We start from the raw sequence: 22,416 nt of genomic DNA, 5'->3' as shown, positions 1-22,416 counted from the left end.
GCGCTGTTGGTCAAGGGCATTCCGTATAAAGCACATTAGTAGTTGCCAAGGGGGGAAACTGATTTAAAAGAGTATTATCTGGAAGGACCAAGAAGACAACCAACCCCAAAATAATTACAGTTCCATGTGTACAGTGTTAATAGCCATAAGTGGCATAAAGTACATGCCTCCCGAGGTCGCAGATGGCACTTCTGAATGGGAAAATCAGAAGGAAGAGGCCTCTGGGTGAGTCTTACCAGAAAAGATGGGAATTTCTACAGGAAGAAACGTGAGCTTGGGGTACAAAGGAGATATTCTGAAGGAAGGAAGACTATGATAGAGATGGCAGTGGGTACAAGTAATCACAAGCTCAGCCTCCTGCTGTCTTAGGGTATCTGCAGACCCAGTTCTTAAACTGGGGTCCATGGCGCTCTGAGAAGTCTGAGAACGCCCTGACTGTGCGAAACTGTGTTTATGTAGGCATGCGGACTTTACCGGAGAGCGGGCCCACAGCTCTTCTCCAATCCTCAGAAGGGTCTGGATCTGAGAAAAGGTAAGCAAATAGCACTTCAATTCCCCTGAGTTAGAATTTACAGGTGGCTGGAGGCGCGCTTGCACACCTGTGGGGTGTTTGTGCGTGTGTGTGAAAAGCTCCGATTGGGAATTGACCCGTGCATACCTGGGATCTTTCTGGATAGGCCCAAGGAGGCCTTGGAATGCTAACCTCATGCGCTTCCTGCCCTTTGCCCACCCCTGACCCCCCACCCCCTCTCCACCAGAGTGGGCGCCACCCGTGCCACAGTCCCCACTGCCCTGGCAGGAATAAAGAAGGCAAGGTTAGAGGAGCGGGGGGGCGGAAATCCGGGAATCAAGCAAGAACTCTGATGCGCCTAGGGAGACGGGTTTGGAGGGGAGCCGTTCTGCCCCAAATCTGGAGTCGGTCAGTCGGCCTGTCAGGTCCGCCGCCCCACAGCAAGGCTTCGGTCAAATTCTGGGAATTTCCCACTCGGTCGGCAGGGCTGCGGCAGATTTTCCCGGACGCGAGCGTGCCGTGCCCCCCGCGGCCGCTGGGTGGCGCGGCGCAGGGCACCGAGCGTGGGAAGCGCGGGCGCGCGGGCGGGCTGAGCTCACACTCCCGGGAAGCGGCCGCGGCGGAGCCGGGGTCCGCAGCGGCTGCGCATCGCGCGCCTCTCGCTGGGCGCTTGGGGGCTGCAAGGTGGGCTGCGCGGTCCCCCGGGAGGGAGGAGGCTGCCGGAGGTGAGAGCGGGGCCCTGGCAGGGTGTCGGGCGTAAGAGGTGGGGGGGCACCGCAGGCCGGGCCTGCGTACGTTCCCCGAGGGCCCCGGGGCGGGCGCCGGGGGCGATGCCGGGGCCCCTCGGCTCGCGCCCCACCCGCGCTGCGGTGCGGCCTCCGGATGCCGCTGCCCGGGCCGCGTGTGCGGGAGTGGATCGTGGCCGGGAGCAGCCCCGGGCTCTGGGGCCAGGGCTAGCCGGGCGGGGGAGGTGGTGGAGCAGCCCCCGGGCCCCGGCGCGGCAGCCCGTGCCCACTCCCACCTTGCGTTTCTCGGCTCCGCAGTGGGCGTGGTGCCCCTTTGCTGCAGAGGGGGCGCCCGGAGTTGAGGAAGGCGGTGGGGGAGGGAGAGCGCAGAGACAGGTGGTTGAGGGGGCGAGGGCTGGTGCGCTGAGGCTCGTGATATTAATGCGTATTTCTTTCTCCCCCCTTCCTCAGGGGGCGCGGAGGTGCGTGTGGAGGAGGCGGCGGGAAGGCCAGAGGCATAGCTCGGGAGAGGGCAGGCTGCCGGAGATGCCACTGGGCTCTCTCTCTCTAATCAGCACCCCCCCCCCCAAATTGATAAAGTGGTTGGGGTGGTGAGGGTGGAGGAGTTTGATGAAGACCTGGCCCAGACCTGCCCCGAACTGCCCCTAGCCGGCCGCCTGGCTCCCTGGTGCATATCCGGAGCCGCGTACTCTGAGCACTCTGCAGAGGCTGGGGGGCCGGGGCCGGAGGCGGGGTGGTCTGTGAGAAAGCCTGCGGTTAAAGAAGCTTCAGCAACAGAGTCAGCCCCAGAGATAGGGGTTGGGGGGTTGGGGTTGGAGGTGAGGGGGAGTCTCCAGGCGTATAGCTCAAGTTCGTAGGTGGTAGGAAGTGGGGTCTGTGGGGAAATAGGGTAATGTCCTTAGGACCTTGTCTTTCTAGCTTTGTTTAGAGCTGTCGACCAAAATTGGGGATTTGGCATTTGCCAAATGTGCTTATTTCTTTTTTCTTTCCCTTTCGGTTTGTTTTGTTTTTTCTTTTTTTCTTCTTCTTTTTTTTTTTTTTAGAGGAACTGCAAATGACAGAGCAGAGGGACGGCTGGCCCAGCCAATCCTGGAGCCGCTGCAGCACTTGTTCCCCAAACAAACATGCTCTGGTGCAAGGACAGAGAGGAGGGGGCTGCTGGCTCCCAGGCCCTCCCGGGACCCTGGCCCCCTTGCTGCTGCGCACTGGAAGGGCAGCCTGGCTTAGGCTGCCGGGACAGAGGCTGCTGGTGGGCTGGGGCATGATGGCTGCAGCCCCTCCCTGCTGCCCTGCGTGGGAAGAAGAATGCAGAGCCAGGCAAGTCTCTCTGTGTGTCCTCTGGGGTAAAAGGAGCAGGTGTAGACAGGCTGGGGCAGCGGGGCCTGGTGCTGCTTTGGCATTGGTGGTGAAAGGCCTGTACCTCCAGCCCCTTGGGTTTGCTTGCACCCCTGGCCCGTCCCTGGCACTCACCCCTGCATCCATGTGCTTATTGGTGCTACCATGTTATATAACGCTTATATAATCTCCCAGGGCGAGCGCTGTGTCTCCGCTCCCAGGTCACGCCGACACTGTGTCCCTGTGGGAGGCAGGATCTGTGGAAGCTTGCGGGTGGACCTTCTCCCCCATACTCAGGCTGACTCCTCTGCCTGATCCCAGGTCCTGGAGGGCGAATGGGAGATCAGGGGCCCATCCATACCAGCCGTTTGGGGCGAAGAAAGAGGAGGTGATTGGGCGGCTTCCTCGCCGTCTTGCTTCCCGAGGCCCCCCTTGCCCAGTGAACCGTCTGGTGGAGTGGTTGCCATCCTTGAGTTTTGAGGCCTGCGTTTCATCTTGGGGGCCCCCTGGCATGGCGGATGGGTGTGGTGATATGGACCCCAGATGTCGCAGTGAAAGAATACATGGTATGTAGGGTTGGAGGGAGAGGGGCAGAAATTAACTCTGCTTTGCGGTTTTGAGCAGAAGTGACTAGAAGGATGGTCGAGTGGCATTAGGAGGAATTTGGAGCAGGCCTCGGAGCTCAGGGATGGTCAGGGAAGGGTGTACAGGGAAGTGGATCAGACAGCAAAGATAAACATGGTGTTCTTTTACTGTACTCTCCACTGGGCTGTCCCTGGTTACCAGGGCAACAGAAGCAGTGATGAAAATCATGCCTTTCGTTCAGTGGAAAAATCTGGCTCCTCCTCCCGCCTCTTCCTTCTCTAATCGCCTGCGACCCATTGGGAGGTTGATGGCTCCAGGGATCAGAGACCCCAGTGTATCCCCATCAGGGCCCCTGTTCCCCATTTTTTTAAACCATCTTGCGCCTTTCTGCATCTCTTATCTCCCCCCGGAGCTCGGCATTTGCGCAGGAGTTGGATGGATGGAGGGGGAAGGGCAGGGACGTCATTGCAGGGCAGGGCGAGCAGAGCGTGGGCAGAGACGTGGATGCAGGAATGACTGGCGCACGAGAAGGGTCAGACATTGATCGGCTAGATGGCGCTTGTTTCTGGGGTGGTGGGACCTGGGGGTGGAAAGGGTGGGTGAGGGCCTGCAGAGCCTGGCAGCATAGTCCCAGAGTAGGGATTAGGAAGGCCTCGAGGTTTCTTTTGTGGTCCAGGCTCCCGATGAAATCTGGGGTTCATTCATTCGTAGAGACTTACATACCTCCCATGTTAAGTAAGGTTCTCGGAGCTGGGAAGACAGGACTGGGCCTTGACCTTGAAGAGGTTGTGGTAGATGGGAGGAAGGTAGGTATATATGGGAAGATCACCCTGGCTTTGTTACAAGCCTGGAATCTGGCGCCCCAGGCAGGAGACTGGCCGTATTCCAGACTGGAGGTGCTAGATTAGGGTAGAGCTTATCAGAATGCAGAGGAAGAGTAGTTCAGAGAGCCACTTCGGCTTATGGATAGGACATGGGGAGGATAAGGGGTACGATACTGGGTCTTAGTGATTGATGGAAGAATCAGGATTCAGACTTGTTGAGGGGCATCGTGTTTGATTGGATTTCAGACGTACTGCCTTCAAGACCATGGCAGGGTGTCCAGGTAGAAATGTTCGTGGTCAAAGTTTGCAGGGGAAGTCAATTCTGGGACAAGACTTGTAGGAAATTGTATTACAAGGTCTTGAACGCGCTAGGTTGTTAAGAACGTATACTGAGAGAGAGAGAGCCCAGGGTGCAGGACATCGGCCTAGATGGGGTGAGGCTGTATGTCTTGTACTTGTTTTTGATCCCAGCACCCGCCCAGACTGCTGGACCCGTTTCTGCTAATGAACATGCACGTCCGCTACCAAACCACACCCCTTTTTGAAGTTCAGGTTTCTGTTTAAGTTTCCTTCTCCCTGGTAACTATGTCCAAGAGGACATGTCCTGGAAAGATAGATACAGACACTTACTTCTCCAAGCTTTCTCCTTGTCCTTTGGTTTACCATTCACTTAGAGATTCCTAAGAGGCCCCAAGACGTACCTGCTAGAGAGGTGAGCCATAGGTCCTTAGCCTGACGCCAGGATGGCTGTTTGTTCTGGTTCCGTCCCAGTCGTCACTCTAGAGGAGAAGAGTACTGCACAGAATGTCCGGAGCCTTTTGCAAGCAGTATGATCTTTGGCAAGGCACTCCCTTTTCTAGGGAAAAGTGCCTTGTCTAAGAGGTCTGGTTTCTTCCATCTCTAAAGCCTTCAGATTTGACATCCAAAGATTTATCCACCTTCCTCTGGGTTTCTGGTGCGGGCCGCGCTTTTTGAACAAACCACCCAGATTTCTTCGATACTTTGTGGGAAGGAGTAACAGGGTAGAGGTTTGGTCTCCAGAGAAGGCCCCTGTCTCCAGACTGAGTGGGAGCCCATCAGAGGGAGTATGGTTCCTATCCCTCTTGGGAGTGTGGAAACGCTGGAAGAGTAGATTTTTCCAGTGACCAGGGGTTGGCAAACCACAACCCATAGGTCAGACGCCTGCTTTTGTAAGTAAAGTTTTATTGGAACCCAGACATGCTCATTGTTTCTGGACAGTCTGTGGCTGCTTTCCTGCCGCATTGGTGTAGCTGTGTAACTGTAACCAAGACCCTCGTCTATAAGCCTGAGATACTTACTGTCCTGCCTTTTAAGAAAAAGTGTGCTGTAGGCCAGCAACTGCTTAGATCTCTGCTGGGGATGCTTACTGTAGCCATTTCAGATCCCTAAGGTTCTTCAAGTTTCTGCATTGGGCCTTCCTTTGCTAACCCATGATTGCATGATTGGGCAACTGAGATAGGAGAGTGCTGGAGTCAGCCCAGAGAGAGCTGTCCTGTGTCTGGGAGATCCCTTTCATTTTCAGCCCTTTCCCAGAGCCTGGAGGTGCAGCTCTCCACCCCATGTCTTAGAGCCTGGTGATCTGCATTCCTCTGCAGGGATGGGTCGTGCCCTCACTGTGACCGCCCATGCTCCCTCTCATCTCATTCTGCTTTCCCAGGCTGTGCAGAGCAGAATGGACAAACTCAAACCCCACAAGGAGAAGGAGAGGCTGGTTGGTCTTACCAAGTCCTGCCATGTATTTCCCTTGCTATCTTTGCTTTGTCATGTCCAGCCTCACTGCCCCCTTTCAGTGCCAGGGCTCACGGCAATGCATTTGCCGAGAACCTGCCACCAAGCCTCGCTTGTCCGCCCGAACCTGGCACTCATCCACTCCGATGGAGCAAGGCTCTCCAGCTTGGGGCTTGTGGGGCGTGTGTCTGTGTTGGCTTGCATCTGGAACCCGGAGTCAGGATTTTTGTGGCCAAGTTTATGGTCTCCTCTTGCGTCCAGGCTTTCACCCTTTGGACCTGGTCCTCATACCGGAGTCACCGTGAAGACTCCTGAATAGGAACAGTAGAAGCCACCCCCCTCCCTCCCACAGGATAGTTTTGTGTCACGGCTGCTCAGGGCTGGGATAGGAAGTGAGGCACTTTGGTGGTAGGAGGAAACCATGTTCAAGGCACGGCGCGGGCCGGGCGGGGGTGACTGAGGTTTATTCCCATTGCTGCTGGAAGGGAGGAGGCTGGCACTGGGAGGAGGGAGCAGACAACCCAGAATAGCAAAGGAGAGAAGCTGAGCATACTCAGAGCTGCTTTTAGCTGGTAAGGGTGAGCCTGGCTCTAGGAGTCTTGCTTCACACCTCCCTACACACGTTTTCCCCAGAGCCTGGCTCTCTGACTGTTCTTATCGCCCCCAAAAAAGAAAAAAGAAAGGGGTCTTCCTCAAAAGTCCTCTAAATACCTTTCATTTGTAGAACTTAGGGTGACCTCATCCTACCTGGGCTTGACCCGATGTTGACACAAGAGCACTGACTTGGGGAAATATTTGTTTACCGGATATTTATTAAGGGTGTGTTACACATAGGGCACTGGGTGAAGTTCAGAGGCTGCGGAGGGAAACACAGGATTCACCATCTGGCCAGGAAGGCGAGTGGACAGTTGAAACCATTATCCTGTGATCCGCGCTAGAACCCAAGCTTCCTGAGAGCAGGTAGGTCTGTGTCTGTCCTGTCCGTTACTGTCAGCACAGTGCAGTGTATTGTCCTGGGCACGTCGTTTAACTGGTTGACCCTTCTGGATCTAGTGCGTCCTGGAAGTGTGCCGAAGTGATCTGAGTCTCGGAGGAAGTGGAGGAAGAGGGGAGCTCAGGGCAGCAAATGTGGCCAATTTCAGGGAAGATAGGATGTCCCTGGGCATCCTGGTGATGTGAGGGAAAGAGTGTATAAAAGAGGTAATGCCCCTTGGGCATGAGGATCCTTTGGCATCAGGGGACCATGAGATAGGAGAAGGACCCCAGCATGAGGAGGTGGGTCAGTGGCAGCCCACTGCAGAGGAAACGGAGGGCTGGCGGAGTTGGGCAGGAGAAGCAGCGGGTGGCAGGAAGGTAAGAGGGCAGGGAGAGTAGGAACCAGCAGGAGAGAAAGCACAGTGGATTCTCCAGACCCAGGGTGAAGCCAGAGCTGAAGCAGGAGAGCCCCAGAGGAAGATGAGGGCAGTGACCGAGAAGACAGGTGTCGGAGGTGCTCTGTGGTCTCAGAGACGACCATGTGCAGGCGCGGCCCCCACAATAGCACATTTCCCTGCAGGGAGGGCGGGCAGATAGGAGGAAATGAGCAGCTGTCTGAGATCACGGTTACTCTTCAACGTTCTTACTATGGAAATGTTCCTATGTGTGCGAAGATGGAGTTAGTAGAATAAGATTCCATGTTCTTATCACAGCTTCAGCACGTAATCCGCATGTGGGCCCTCTCATTTCATCTGCACCGCGCCCACCTGTTCCTTACTCCTCTCTGTATTTTGTTGCCGTGAGCCCCAGACATCCTATTTCATCCATAAGTTCTCCACTATGGATCTCTTAAAGCATAGCCCCATCGTTGGATCCTCCCGAAATCTCTCCAGTCACCCACCCGGCCAGTGTTTACGTTTCTCTGCTGGTCTCCATTTTTTAATTTTGTTTGAAATCTGGTTCCAAACAAGATCCACACATCCCCTTGAGTTGATGATTAATATCACGTTGTCTGCGAATAAAGATTATGAACGTGCTTAAAAGAGTTTGTCTTGCAGTTCGACCTTTTAGATTGACTTCGCTGCCTCCGCTCCGTCTCCCTTCAGCTGCCATCAGTAGCTTTCCCGAGTTCTGTTGAGCCATTTTTGTGATTCCTGAGTGTACTTCATTATTGCTCCTATCTTTGTGGTTTAATAGAACTGGTCAATTATTTCTGGAGAGCCTGCTCTGCGCTGGGCGCTCTGCCGGGTGCTGCGCACGCAGCCGTGAGAAGTCATGCAGCTGCCCTGCTCCCTGTGGAGCTCACAGGCTAACCACGTGACAGTGGTTTCGGTCTGCCTGTTGTCTCTTTCCCCTACATGTTCACCCCAGCCAAGCTGGGTGACCAACATGGTCCTTTCTGGGCTGTCAGCTCTGCTGCTTTCTGGGACTTGGCGTTCATGTTCTCGTGCTGTCATATATGTGGTTGACAAGAGATACCTCTGGAACCGTCCAAGAGGTTAGGTGTGGCTCTTCTGGTGGGTCTCTTTCCAAGCCACAGGATTGGGAGTCTAGCAGTGTCACCGACAGATGTGGCGTGGATCCAGTTAACACTTCTGGCCTTGAGTGTCTATAGCTAAGCAAGTTAAAATGGAGAGCCTTCTTCCCTGGCAGATGGTGGAGAGGCTGAATGAAACATCTGGAAGGTGCTCTGAAATGTTGAAGGGCTCAGCAAACACCAAGGAGTGCTAAGATGTTCTTTGATCAGGTTGGCTGTTCCTGTGATGTCGTGGATGTCAGGTTGCTCGGAGGCTTCTGTCTGTTCTGATTAGGTTACCTGCCTCGTTACCTGCCCACTTTCTCCATTTCCGATGAGGAATCTAATGGTACAGTTCAGGTCGGGCTTGCTAGTAAAACTATTAACTCATTTGCATTTTTCCGTGTAAATAAATAATCAGACTTTCTGTTTGGACCCCATGACACTCTGGGAAGGGTCTATGAGTGTTGTATTTGTTTCCATTTCCAGTTCAGATACAAATATGTTGCAGTTCGTGGGTTAGTATCTGAGCCTTTAAAAAAAAACAAACCTCTATTGAGTAAATACATTCTCAGATATAAAGACTAATATTCTTGCACCTTTCCTAGATATCTTATTATACATTTAAGATAATAATGTAGAACGTATTCAATGTGCCGTGAGATTTATCTCCTGTCATTGAAGGATTCATAGGTTAGAGTTTGAGGATATGTTTTATTTTCTTCTAATTAAGTGGTCTTGGACTCTTTTGATCAGGTAGCTGTATTGGTTAAAATTTTTGAGCAGATCCCCGTGTGTGTGTGTGTGTGTGTGTGTGTGTGTATAATTTCTATGCAGCACGTTGTGCTGATATATAATAAAAAGTATGAAGTACAGAATTAAAAGCAGTTCTGGTGCAGTGTATTCTCCTCCTCCCCGCAGCGTGAACCATTCATGGTCCTGACTGAGGGCAGCCCGCCTTCCTGGCACTCCTTTCCCACCTCCTCACACACTCGGGACATTAGCACTCCATTGTTCCCTCCCCTGCCAGCATCACTAGTTCCCCTCCTCTCTCCTGGATCGCTTCCTTGTACCCTGGTGTCTCTTAGCTTACGATCTTTTGGACCCCATCTCTTCCAACTCCTGCCCCATTCTCTGCCCCTCTCCCCCCGCCCAGGAGGGTCTTCAGTGCCCCAAGTCTGTACTTCCTCTCGTGACTCCCTCTGGGCAGGTTTGTCCCCACCCCTCCAGGGGGAAAGGGCTCTCAACCAAGCCAGCCATGACCACCATGTTTCTAAATCTAGCCATCACGTCTGAGTCTTCATCCCAGGGGCTCCCGGCAGTTTGGCACAGCTGGCCATACCCTTTTCTTTGAAGTTCTTTCTTCACTTGGCTTCCAGGACACATATTTCTGGTTTCCCGCCTGCCTCGTTAGCTGTTCCTTTGTAGCAGTTCCTCTCCCTGACCTTGAAACATGGGCCCCCTCCTCCCCATCTTCTCTCTTTCTCTCTTGACCCTCTCCCAGCCCTTGGCTTTCAGTAGCATCTGTATGAATGATGTCTAGAATTTGCTTCAGATTTATCCTGAGAGAGAAATAAAGGTGGACTGTGAGTGGACAACAGTTGGAGCTGGGTGCTGTGTACCTAGGGGTTATTATACTGTTCTCTCTAGTTTATGTTTGAAATTTTCCATAATGAAAAGTTAAAAACCTGTATGCTAATGTCCCCCAGTTATTTGTCTGGAGGCTAGCCCCTCTTCTGAAGTACAGACCTGTGTATCCCACTGTACTTAATACTTTAACTTGGATATTAATAGATATTTCACACTCACATGCCCAAAACTGAACTCCTGTTTTTCCCACGCAAATATATTCTCCCACAGTCTTCCATCTTGGTTGTGGGAATGCCGTCCCTCTACTGGCTCATGAGAATACCTACGGTCATGCTTGACTTCTCTCTTGTTCTTTCATTTTTCATTCATCAGCAAATCTCCTTGACTCTACCTGCAAATATATGTAGAATATGACTCGTTAGAACTACTTTCACTGTCATCATCCGTGTCCAAGCCACCATCATGTCTCACCTGTTTCTCCTCGGCCTCTCACAGGTGACGTGACCCTCACAGTAGGCAGAAAGATCCCATGATAAAGAAACCAGCCTCAAAACCCTGCAGTGGCTTCTTTTCTCACTCACTGAAAGTCTTGGTTCTTAGGGTGGTTTACAGGACCCTGTAGTTTCAAAACACTGTCCACTAGGAATATCATGTGAGTTACATATCATAAAATATCATGAAAGCCACATAGGTAGCTGAACACTTTTCTGGTAGCTAAATTGGGAAAGGAAAGAGAAACAGGCGAAATTGATCTTAATAAATTAATCCAGGATGTCAAAAATACTTTACTTTCTGATGCATATTGCAGGGTTTTTCAAACTAAGTCACACCCAAAGCACATCTCAGTTTGGGTCAGCTACGCATCTTGGGCTCCACAGCCTCCTGGGGCTAGTGGTTCCCGGGGTGGAAATGTACGCCTCTGTGATCAGGTCCCACTTGGCTTCTGTGTTCTCATCTCCTACAACTCTTCCACCATTCACTTCATCCCAACCCCACTGGCCTTTTTGCTGCCCCTCCAATAAACTAGGGATTTCCTCTTTTAGGTCCTACTTCCTGGGTTTGGAATGCTTTTTGCCAGATAGCCCTGTAGCAGACTCTGCCTTCTTTTGGGTCTGTGCCGGGATAGTACCTTTGCAGCGGCTCAGTCCAGCCGCTGCATCTCCTGCAGTCCAGTGCTGCATCTCCTGCATCCCTTCCTGCGGCGCTTTCTGTTCTTAACACCTTCACCCACTTAACATACTGTGTATTTCTCTTACCTGGTATATTTTCCCTCTCTCCCTGCTGGAATGTGACCTCCACGAGAGCGAGGTTCTATGTCACTTTTATTCCCTGCTGTATTTCCAGAGCATAGAGCAGTGCCTGTCCTGCTGAATACATAGATGTTTCTGAAGAATTAAATGGGATGAATTATTAAGAACGATTCTTTTTTAGTTAAGAACCATCCCGTTGAATGCACTTTATTGGGTGGCGTCATGTTCTTGCTGGGTAGCAGTTGGAAGGTTTAGTTCAAGTCAGGGTAATTTATAAAGCGGGGATTATGGGTTCAATGTATAATTTAAATGGATTCAAGACCCCCGAAACACTGCATTTCATTCATTTCCTCGGGAGATTCTGAACCATGTTCAGAACAGTCTGTTTCAAGTGTGTGCACAGACACGACATTTCAGAGGTGATGTCCTCACATTGAATGTGACAACATTATCACATAATGGTGGAAATGATTTCCAAATGCCTGTTTTTTAACATGTTCTTGCTGTGACGTCAGTCTCTTTCCAAAAGTAAAGGCTTTCTTAACCCATTTTTTTAGATGTCACCTTTACCTTGAAAGGACAGATTGAATACCTGCTTAAAAATATTTATCAAGTAGCATTTTACTGACAGGCACTCACTGCAGAAAAGGTCAGCAGATTTAGAACAATTTGTTTTCTGCTTTAAAAAAAAAAATGCATGATTTCTCGTGAAGTGCAGCACCTCGTTCAGGAAGTCTGCTGGTATTGATCCGTGTCAGGTGATTAGGGTCTCACCCTCTCATTACAGAGGGCTGTCATTTGTTGTAGGGGAGACAGTACCCTGAGATTTGCTGCACTGGGCACATGTCAACGGTAGTAAAGTCCACAGACAACGGGGGTGTCCCCGACCATCTTGGAGTGTGTGTTGAATCTCCTGCACAGGGCCAGGCGTGACAGTGACCCCTGGACAGAAATGGAAGGAGTCGCGGTGGCATCGATTCACATGTGTTTCATTGCTTGTCTTCAAATAAAAATAAATACGGACATCCTACTAAACTCTTCTTCATCCTGGTGGGTCTTGCACTTGCCACATCCGAGGTGATGGCTCTCATTGGTGCTTTTTATATTGAGCGCGTTTCTCTCACTTTAATCGAGTTGAGGGTTGGGTCTTCTCTTCTCCGTTGCTCCTTGTATCTAACAGGGCTGGGATGCACCGATATTTGTTGGCTGAACAGACTTGGGGGATAGATCTATTCTCTGACCTCTGGGCCTTTGTTGGACAACCAGGTCTGGTAGCCAGATTTCTTTAGTAGCTTCTAGAGCCATTTCTTTAGCAGGGTGGAAGGCGTGGGTGCTTTGGAATGGGGCGGTGCGATGCTGACGCTTGATGAGTGTGCTGTGTCTTCCATTCGCTCACCTATGTGCTGAAAATGTTTGTGCAAGTATGCTTTTGATCCATGTTGGCAGTCTGGGAGGTATGCCCGCTGGACGTGGACACTGGGAGTTGATTTTCTCACTGCTGGGACCGGAAGCACCACTTCCAAGACATGTGGCTGGAATGAGAGCCGCAGACTGTGCCAAGAGCAGAGGCCCTGGTGTCCGTTCTGCCATGCAGATGACCTCCCATGTTCCCCCCACCTTGCATCAATGCACAAGGCTCGTCCCCAGTGGGCCAGTCTTTGCTGCTTAGATGACTAACCTGTCCCTCAGCATCTGTTCATCGACACACATTTGTACAGGGACGTTTGGGTGAAAGGCTCTGTCTTTTGGATGGAATTGGGCGGGAATGGGAAAGGAAGGAATATGCCGTGTGAATGGGACATGGTCTCTGTCCTCAAGGAGCTAGAGGTTAGTGAAGGTGAGAGACCCCCCCCCAACTAAAACACAAGACAAAGTGTAAAAGTAATGTGAATGGAGAAGAAGGGGGTGTAGGAGCCAGAGGGACTGTTGGGAATTGGAGAATAGCTCTTGGAACGTGAGGAGGAAGATCTTGTCTCTCTTGTTCATAGCTGAATCCTCAGAGGCTAGCATTGTTCTTGGTCCCTCTCTGGTGCTCAGTAATTATGTATGGTTAATAATTGGGCACTGAAGGTGTAGGCCTTCACCCAAAGGTGCCATGCAAAGGCCCAGGGATGAAGGAAGAAATGGCTTCTTCAGAAACTAGTTGGTGTGCTCTGAGGGCTGTATGTGGCCGGAGACAAGGGTCTGTATTGCAGAATTAAGGACAGTCTTGGGAGAGCCTTGACCAACTTTCTAAGAATTTGATTATAGTTGTTCTTAACCTCTTTTGCACCAGTACTCATTAGGAATTGCATGGAAACTAATAGTCTCTTTCTTAAAAAAATGAAAAGAAAAGAATCACAACAACACATGATCTGGCCTATACGATCAGAGGACTCACAGATCCCAAGTCCTAAGACCATGCTGTCGGCTGGGGGAGCTGTCAGTGCTCACTGAGATCTCATATGGGATACAAGACACTTGTTTTTCCCTTGGATTCTTTGAGTATTGATTCCCATGAGTGTGTTTGGGGGCATTCCAGCTTTTAAGGACCCTGATAGGTGGCAGGTTCAGTAGTGAATCCAACAAGCTCGGAGAAGCCATGGAGAAGACGGGAGTGGTCTCTGTCCTGACAGAAATGGGGAGGTCTAGTGTTTGTTCCATTTAGCACGGGACAAAAAAGTTTACCTAGGGAAAAAAAATAGGAAAAAAAATGAACCTTTCCAACTTACTAATTCAGAATATGAGATGCTTATGCTAACTTTTTTCTGTGACATGATTTCCAACTCAGACACCTGGCCACCAGACACCAGCAGTAATTATGGATATAGAGAGGCAATGTTTGCATTTTTTGGGAACAGTGATTGTGGAAAGGAGTCATTAGAGTTTCATGTTGCCTTGGCGCAGGGTTCGAGGAGGTCCTTAGCTGTCCCGATCCATCAGAGGGAGCTGCCTGGAGGAGGTGGCGATTTCTCAGGCTGCTTCAAAAAGCAGAGAGCTAGGGCTGAAGGTAGTTTAAAATTGGTTTGTTTTACTCCTGTTGTCATAAACTTCCTATGAAGAAAGAGTATCTGTGTACCTTCAGTTAAAAAAAAAAAAATTGACCTGACTTCCTTGACACGAGTTCCTTGAGTTCATAGTGTCCCTCATAGACAGACGGAATATTTGGAGATTTGAAAAACCCAATGTGGGCAGCACCGTGTTGACTTTTCTGCCTGTGTGTGTCTTACGAAGTCCATCCCGTGGAGGTAATGCTTCATCCCAATGAACGAATAGGTTGAAGATGAGCCCTGCATGCGGCCATGTTCCCTGCTGGCAATGGAAGGCACCACTGGGGGTAGAAGAGGGGGTGCCCTTGAGCTCCGGACCCAGGAGCAAAGCAGTGAGCAGGCTCGGGAACCCTCGGGAGCAGCCAGTGCTCTTCCTCCCCTCTGCTGAGGCTCCCCACTCGTGTACTCAGTGGGATTTTACTTTAGGAGATGAGTCTGTGAGTGGGCTTTAAAGGTTTTTTCAAGGAGGTGAGCCCCTCCTGTGTTCCCCGGAGTTGCGTTCTGACTGCAAGTCCAGACACCTTAATGGAGGGTGAAATCAATTTAATGGGTTGAGACCAACATTTTTTTAAAAGAACATAATAGAAAATACTAGGCTGCCTCATGTGTGGTAAAGAGGAGTATGATTTCATGAAGGTTTGTTTCAGTTTTATGTATATTTATATCGTTTTATAAGCTTGCATACATATCTCTCATATACAAAGTATATGCGTATGGGTGTGTAGAGGGTCACCTTGTAAACTTTATTTCTTACTGTGAATCAGGGTCCAAAAGTTCGAGAAACTGTCTTGGAAGGTTTTCTTGGCTCTTGGTGTAGACAGTGGGTTCCAGCCGCTTCCCCAGAGGCCATCTCTATGGAGACAGATGTGGTGAGAGGGCTTTTTTTTTTTTTTTTTTTTTAAAGAGCTGCAGAGTCAGGCTCTCACAACGTGATTCAGGCTGTCTGGGGCTGCTTACCCACGCCTGTCCCCCCCCAACTACCCCCTTCGCTGTGCCCCATGTTTCCTGCCACAATGGAGGGGGCAGGGAAACCACACCAGGTGATGGGAGCAGGGCTCCCTTTCCCATCTGTTTCACCAGATATGATTCCCTGGAGTGCAGCGTGGCCTCTTCTTTCTTGACTTTATTAGCTATATCCACACCAAGGTGAGGGCAGAGAGAAGACCATGTCAAACTATTATTTGGCCCTGTTGTTCTCTGTTTCTCAGACTCATTCGGTAGGGGTGTCAGAGGTCGCAGGATCTGGGGGAGATTCTGGCCCATGGGAATGAGCCAGCCCCACTCAACGATTCCCTTTGGCTTTGTGATTCTCTGCCTCCATCTTTCCCCGAAAGGGGAGGAGTCTTTCCTGGATGCTCGCTGCCACCCCTTCCACCAGCTGTGCCAACCGGCCTGCAGAGCGCTGACCCACTTGTCGTACCTCAAATAGAGGTTTAAATTAGGACCTTTAATCTGTAAGAGGCTTACAGCCTGTTGGGTGGCCAGCTGCTCTCGACGTCCATGGGGCAGAGCTGGGCTTTGCCTGGCTGTTGTTGTGTTTAAGGAATCGCAGGGGTCTGTGGCTTCATGGCAGGAACGACCAGGCACGCAGACTTGCTTGTGACTTGTTGAGAACCAGGAAAGCAAGGTCCTGGGGAAGCAGAGATATTTGCCTGATACTCCTTTGGCTGTCAGCACAGTACACAGGCCCTGGGAGTGGGTGGGTGAGGTCGCTTGAGATGGAATGGGGTGATGGTGGGTCTTTTAATGATGGCGTGGAGAGCCTGGAATTCCGTGGGTCTTGGGTGCTGGCCTTGCTTCTCCGGGCAACTGAGCCTGGGTCCCTGCCAATGTGCATTTAGTTCTATTGGGTCAACATCTGTTTTTATTCCACAAATGTTTATTAATCAGTGTGGTACTAAGGGCTGTTGGGGACACACAGAAACATGAGAATCTGGGCCTCCCCCAAATTGCTCATTGTCTTTTTGAGACCAGACGGGGACATATTAAAATGTTCATTCGTCCCACAGGCTGGTACCTATTTGGCTAGCTGCTGCTCTAGGGGAGCACATAATCAAGTTCCAAAGTAATCGGCATGGCGGGGGTGGTGTCGTTGGAGGTCTGAGAATGGACAGAGCCCCAGGCTGGTCAGAGCTGGGCCCTGAGTGGTGACATTGAGAAGGATGGGAGAGGGAAGGACATGGAAGGTGGGAGGAATGGCGTGAACAGGCAGGAAGAGTGGGCAGTTGTCTTCCTGCATGCGGTGGCTGCCGCATCCCCCCCACCCCCCCAACCCCGCTTCTAGAAACAGTCTGTCTCGGGCCTAGAGAGACAGCTCTTGCATTCCCTCTCTTTTCTCCTGCTCTTTGTCATGATAATAACAAGAATAGTGATTCCTAACTTCCACTGAGCGCTTACTGCATACCGCTGTTCTGGCTGCTTTTCCGTGGATTTTCTCAGGAAGTCTGCACAGCACCACGGGTCTGCACAGCACCACGGATCTGCCCTTTCCAGTTGACGGCACCGAGGCGTGGAAAGGTTGAGTAACTCGCCATGGTCACATAGCAAGGAAGTGGTTGGGTCAGGAGTCCAGCTGGGGCAACCAGAGGGCAGAGGCCCATGGTCTTAACCCGCTGGTTCCTGAACTTGTCTGAGCACTGGAATCACTGGGGGAGCTTTAGAAATTTCCGAAGCGTGGGCCAATTCCATTACACCCTAGAGCAATTACATCACAGTCTCTGGGGCTGGGACTCAGGCATCAGTCGTTTTTGAAGCTCCGCAGGTGACTTCAGTGTGCCACCAGGTTTGGAAACCACGAGGTTAACCTCTGAGTTTTGGTTAGGAATTGTGAATATTTGATTGAATACAGTTGTGTCTCCAAGGCAACGAGGCCTTTGGCCCAGGCCCATCTGATGCTCGCCCACCATGGCGCAGAGCGTGACTCTAGGATTTAGGGCAGGACCCCTCACACCCCATAGCATCTGGGACCCCCAAGAGTGAAACCTGGGTGGGCTGAAGTGGGCGGGAGGGGGTGTTTTCCTGAGGTTGCTGTCCCTCTTCCTTCGGAGGGCCATCTTGGGGCAGGGACATTTTCAGAGCCCTGAAGACCTCCAAATGTGGTTTCTCACATCTTCTGCTCCCCTGGGCCCCTGACTTTAGCGGGGAGGGGCAAGGGTCACTCGAGGGCAGATCTCTTCTCTACAAGTCCTGCTCTTCTCCGCCTGTCCCTGGGTGAACCTGAAATGGACACGAGGAGCAGAGTCGTTTGGGTGGCTGGGAACAGCACTAAATTTAGCAAAACTGTCGCTGGTGGGGGGCCGGACTGTAGTGAGCCAAACTCAGGCCCGAGTGGACTAGATTTATAGTCAGCTATGCAGGCAGCGTTGTCTCTGCTTGGGCAAGTCTGTGGTTGCACAGGATCTTTCCCTTTCTGAAGCCTGGAAGCTTGTCAGCCTGTCCTGCAGAATCTCCTGGCGCTGCCCCTGGGACGCTTGGCTCCACCCCCACAGCCCCTGGGGATTTGGTTCCTCCCGCCCTCCCTCACGTGTCTGGAATTCTCACTTCAGTACGTTAGCCTTGGCCTGCACATTTTTCCGTGCCTCTTGGCCCTGTTGCCAGCCTTGATTCTCAAGGCCCTGGAGAGCAGACAGGAGTTCTGGTGGATTGCTCTTAGGGCGTCTGGCATCTTCGGACACCTTTTGGTCAAGATCATTGAGTGGAGCAAAGAAACGAGCTGGGATGGTCGGCTGAACAAGGTTTTGAGGGACTAAGCCGTCTTTTCCCTCTACTTGAAGTGAATTATGATATGGAGTGATGGGGTGAGGGCGTGGACAGAGCTGCGAGATGCTTTAGTGGTTGAAGATTTCTTTGGTTGCTTCATCTTCTGCTCTGATGTGGACCGTATCTGGAAGGAGGTGGCTTTTGTGAAACTGGAGAGTGGAGGTCGGCTGGTCATCTTTCCCTCCTAGACCTCTTCCTCCCACTTCTCAGATCTCCTGGTGGCGCCTTGCCTGGGGAAGTCTCTGTTGCCTTAATGCCCTGGGGAAGTCTCTGTTGCCTTAATGCCTTAGGAGATTAATGACCAGGCTACATTTTCTCAGCCCTTTCCAAAGTGAATGGTTATGTTCTGGCCATGGCTGGGGTCTTGTCTTTGTGACAGGATTTGTTATGAGTCTAAAGCAGTGGTTCTCTGCCAGGAGCATTTCCCCAGGGGACCTTTGGAAAGTGTAGAGATGTTTTTGGTCATCACAGTGGAGAAGCAGCAGGGGTATTGTTGGTGTCTAGTGGATAGAGGCCAGGGATAATGCTAAATATCATACCATGCACAGGGCAGCCCTCGCCACAACAGAGGATTATTTAGTCCTCTGTTGAAGTTGAGAAACCTCGACCTGTGTTCCCTTCTACCTGAGGTTGAGAAACCCTGGTAGAGGGGAAGAGTCTTATAGAAATGGCCTTGAGAGGTCATTTTTTCTAGATCCCTGCTCCTATTAGTAATGACTTGACGGGCATCTGGGTGGCTCAGCTGGTTGAGCATCTGACTCTTGATCTCAGCTCAGGTCTTAATCTCCAGGTCATGGGTTTGAGCCCTGTGTTGGGTTCCATGCTGTGTATGGAGCCTACTAAAAAAGAAAGAAAAGAGGTGGAAGGAAGGAAGGACGGAAGGAAGGAGAGAGAGAAAAAAAGAGAGAGGGGGAGAAGGAAAGAAATGACTTGAGACCAAGAGCTGTCTGGCCATTGTCTTCTCCCTTTATCCTCCAGGTTTCCCCCTCTCCTTAGCATTTACATTGTCTTATATGAATATAAGACACGGGGAGATGCTTAGACCTTATATGGTATAGCTTCTCATGGAAGTCCGCCATCTAAGCATGTGTATATCCTCTGTCGGTCCTATGGGTGGGGATGCAGCTGTGTCCCCCATGCACCTAATTCAGCTGTGCTGTTAGCATTTTTAGATGCTGATACTTTTGGGATGACTTTTCAGTGCAGCCGAGAAGCCCCTCCGAGCAAACATCATGTGGAATGGCGGGGGGTCTCTCTCCCGCCTTGCAGAACTGAGTGGTGCTTGCTAAATGTTCTTAAATGCAGGAAACATTATCTGTTGCCCTGGAGAACATGATGTTGCTTACCCAATAAAACATCGAACCTGCTGCCAGGTAACCTCAGCAGCCGGGCACATCTCTCATCTGCCAGCACCCTTCTCCTGCGGTCGGCAGGGCTGCTCTAAGGCCAGAGCAGGGAAATGAGAAGTCTCCCAGCGTGAGGACCTTCCCTTACTCTACGTGGTGGAGGTGGGTGGTGGCTGTGTACAGATTCTAGAATGCACTGACTTTTTACATTTCAGGACAGGCTCCAAGGGTCTTTCTGTGTGACTTTCCTATCTGACTCTTTAGCAGTGAAGGTGTGAGTGCAGCTTTCCATTTTGGGGGGAGAAGAGATGGTGAGAATGGGGTCAGGACAGAAGCCAAGGGAAGCCAGGCAGTGTGGAAGATGGACAGATACTCCCTGGATGCACTGGACCTCCTGGCCCCCAGGTCATTTCTCAGTGTTATTTCCTCTGTCTACTGACACACACACTTAATTTCCATGCGCTCTAGTGAGACCAATATATTTTTGGATGAGCCCAAGCCAAACAGGAAGGTAATTCTACTTGGAGGAGTAAATACAAATGATGTGGGGTTCCCTGTTTTGTGTTTTCACTGAGAGTTTGCCGTCCCCCTTGGTTGGTGGAATTCGCTGGGAGATGGGTTATAGGGCAGATCCTGATGTTCCTGGAGTTCAGGTTCACTGCTTCCCTTATTCTCATGTTCAGGACCAAGGTGCTATCTGTGGGCTAAGTACCCCAGGTTCTAGATTACTGCTCGCTAAGCAGGCAACTAGGGCAGTTGAAACCAAAAGCCTCCAAAGTCTTGTTCAATGACAGTAAGCATTTGAATGCAATGAACAAATGAGTGCGTGTATATTTAGAATGTCACACCCCATCGAGAAAGAACCCCCAGAAAGCCTAGCTGGCTCATCCCAGCCACAGGTCTGAGCACACCCAGGGTCATATCCTCTTATTCCATGATCAGCTGAAGTCACTTCCTTATGTACCCAAACCTACCCACACCCAGCCACTATTTCCTGCTCCAGCTCAAGAAGTGCCCATCACCCCTTTCATAATTCCGTAGCGTCTAGTTCACCTACCAGCCTGCTGAGCCTCCTTCCAGCTTAGCCGCCATCTTGCTTCCCGATCTTGCTCTTGTCTGGGGATCCTTGGTTTCTGCTTGGACTCCCTGGCTTCCAGGCTTAGAGTGAATTCAGTTGCCCAGTGGTCACTGGAAATTTCAGCCCTGGGTTGCTGGTTTGGAGCTGTGTTTTGTCCTCAGTCTTGATTCTTAACTCCTTGCACCCTGGTCCCTGCCACTTCTGTCACGTTAAAAAATCTGATTTCTCTAGGTCAATCAGAGAAAGACAATTAATATATATTTTTTAATTTTTTATTTTTTATAAACATATATTTTTATCCCCAGGGGTACAGGTCTGTGAATCACCAGGTTTACACACTTCACAGCACTCACCAAAGCACACACCCTCCCCAATGTCCATAATCCCACCCCCTTCTCCCAAACCCCCTCCCCCCAGCAACCCTCAGTTTGTTTTGTGAGATTAAGAGTCACTTATGGTTTGTCTCCCTCCCAATCCCATCTTGTTTCATTGATTCTTCTCCTACCCACTTAAGCCCCCATGTTGCATCACCATTTCTTCATATCAGGGAGATCATATGATAGTTGTCTTTCTCTGCTTGACTTATTTCGCTAAGCATGATACGCTCTAGTTCCATCCATGTTGTCGCAAATGGCAAGATTTCATTTCTTTTGATGGCTGCATAGTATTCCATTGTGTATATATACCACATCTTCTTGATCCATTCATCTGTTGATGGACATCTAGGTTCTTTCCACAGTTTGGCTATTGTGGACAGTGCTGCTATAAACATTCGGGTGCACGTGCCCCTTTGGATCACTACGTTTGTATCTTTAGGGTAAATACCCAATAGTGCAATTGCTGGGTCATAGGGCAGTTCTGTTTTCAACATTTTGAGGAACCTCCATGCTGTTTTCCAGAGTGGCTGCACCAGCTTGCATTCCCACCAACAGTGTAGGAGGGTTCCCCTTTCTCCGCATCCTCGCCAGCATCTGTCATTTCCTGACTTGTTTATTTTAGCCATTCTGACTGGTGTGAGGTGATATCTCATTGTGGTTTTGATTTGTATTTCCCTGATGCCGAGTGATATGGAGCACTTTTTCATGTGTCTGTTGGCCATCTGGATGTATTCTTTGCAGAAATGTCTGTTCATGTCCTCTGCCCATTTCTTGATTGGATTATTTGTTCTTTGGGTGTTGAGTTTGCTAAATTCTTTATAGATTCTGGACACTAGTCCTTTATCTGATATGTCGTTTGCAAATATCTTCTCCCATTCTGTCAGTTGTCTTTTGATTTTGTTAACTGTTTCCTTTGCTGTGCAAAAGCTTTTGATCTTGATGAAAGCCCAATAGTTCATTTTTGCCCTTGCTTCCCTTGCCTTTGGCGTTGTTCCTAGGAAGATGTTGCTGCGGCTGAGGTCGAAGAGGTTGCTGCCTGTGTTCTCCTCAAGGATTTGGATGGATTCCTTTCGCACATTGAGGTCCTTCATCCATTTTGAGTCTATTTTTGTGTGTGGTGTAAGGAAATGGTCCAGTGTCATTTTTCTGCATGTGGCTGTCCAATTTTCCCAACACCATTTATTGAAGAGGCTGTCTCTTTTCCATTGGACATTCTTTCCTGCTTTGTCGAAGATTAGTTGACCATAGAGTTGAGGGTCTATTTCTGGGCTCTCTATTCTGTTCCATTGATCTATGTGTCTGTTTTTGTGCCAGTACCATGCTGTCTTGATGATGACAGCTTTGTAATAGAGCTTGAAGTCTGGAATTGTGATGCCACCAACGTTGGCTTTCTTTTTCAATATCCCTTTGGCTATTCGAGGTCTTTTCTGGTTCCATATAAATTTTAGAATTATTTGTTCCATTTCTTTGAAAAAGATGGATGGTACTTTGATAGGAATTGCATTAAATGTGTAGATTGCTTTAGGTAGTATAGACATTTTCACAATATTTATTCTTCCAATCCAGGAGCATGGAACATTTTTCCATTTCTTTGTGTCTTCCTCAATTTCTTTCATGAGTACTTTATAGTTTTCTGAGTATAGATTCTGTGTCTCTTTGGTTAGGTTTATTCCTAGGTATCTTATGGTTTTGGGTGCAATTGTAAATGGGATTGAGTCCTTAATTTCTCTTTCTTCTGTCTTGCTG

General features: G+C 50.2%; 1 protein-coding gene across 1 annotated transcript; it reads left to right on the top strand.

Moving 5' to 3' along the window:
- The first annotated feature begins 1,087 nt into the window (after nt 1-1,087).
- Nucleotides 1,088-20,544, top strand: LOC116575703. The gene is made up of 4 exons (XM_032317109.1): nt 1,088-1,236; nt 2,301-2,574; nt 2,914-3,158; nt 19,175-20,544. The coding sequence occupies exons 2-4, from the start codon at nt 2,312-2,314 to the stop codon at nt 19,330-19,332; spliced, it is 666 nt and encodes a 221-aa protein (XP_032173000.1). The 5' UTR covers nt 1,088-1,236; nt 2,301-2,311; the 3' UTR covers nt 19,333-20,544.
- Nucleotides 20,545-22,416: the final 1,872 nt, after the last annotated feature.

Source organism: Mustela erminea, chromosome 17 (assembly GCF_009829155.1).
Source record: "Mustela erminea isolate mMusErm1 chromosome 17, mMusErm1.Pri, whole genome shotgun sequence".
Classification (NCBI taxonomy): domain Eukaryota; kingdom Metazoa; phylum Chordata; class Mammalia; order Carnivora; family Mustelidae; genus Mustela; species Mustela erminea.
The sequence above is the reverse complement of the archived record's forward strand: the minus strand, read 5'-3'. Positions and strand labels throughout refer to the sequence as shown.

Bases quoted from the DNA above. Each gene is read 5' to 3' on its own strand.
- LOC116575703 (XM_032317109.1), top strand. From the start codon at position 2,312: ATGACAGAGCAGAGGGACGGCTGGCCCAGCCAATCCTGGAGCCGCTGC. The intron at 2,575-2,913 runs GCAAGTCTCTCT...GCCTGATCCCAG, and splicing joins GAAGAAGAATGCAGAGCCAG to GTCCTGGAGGGCGAATGGGA. The intron at 3,159-19,174 runs GTATGTAGGGTT...TCTTAAATGCAG, and splicing joins TCGCAGTGAAAGAATACATG to GAAACATTATCTGTTGCCCT.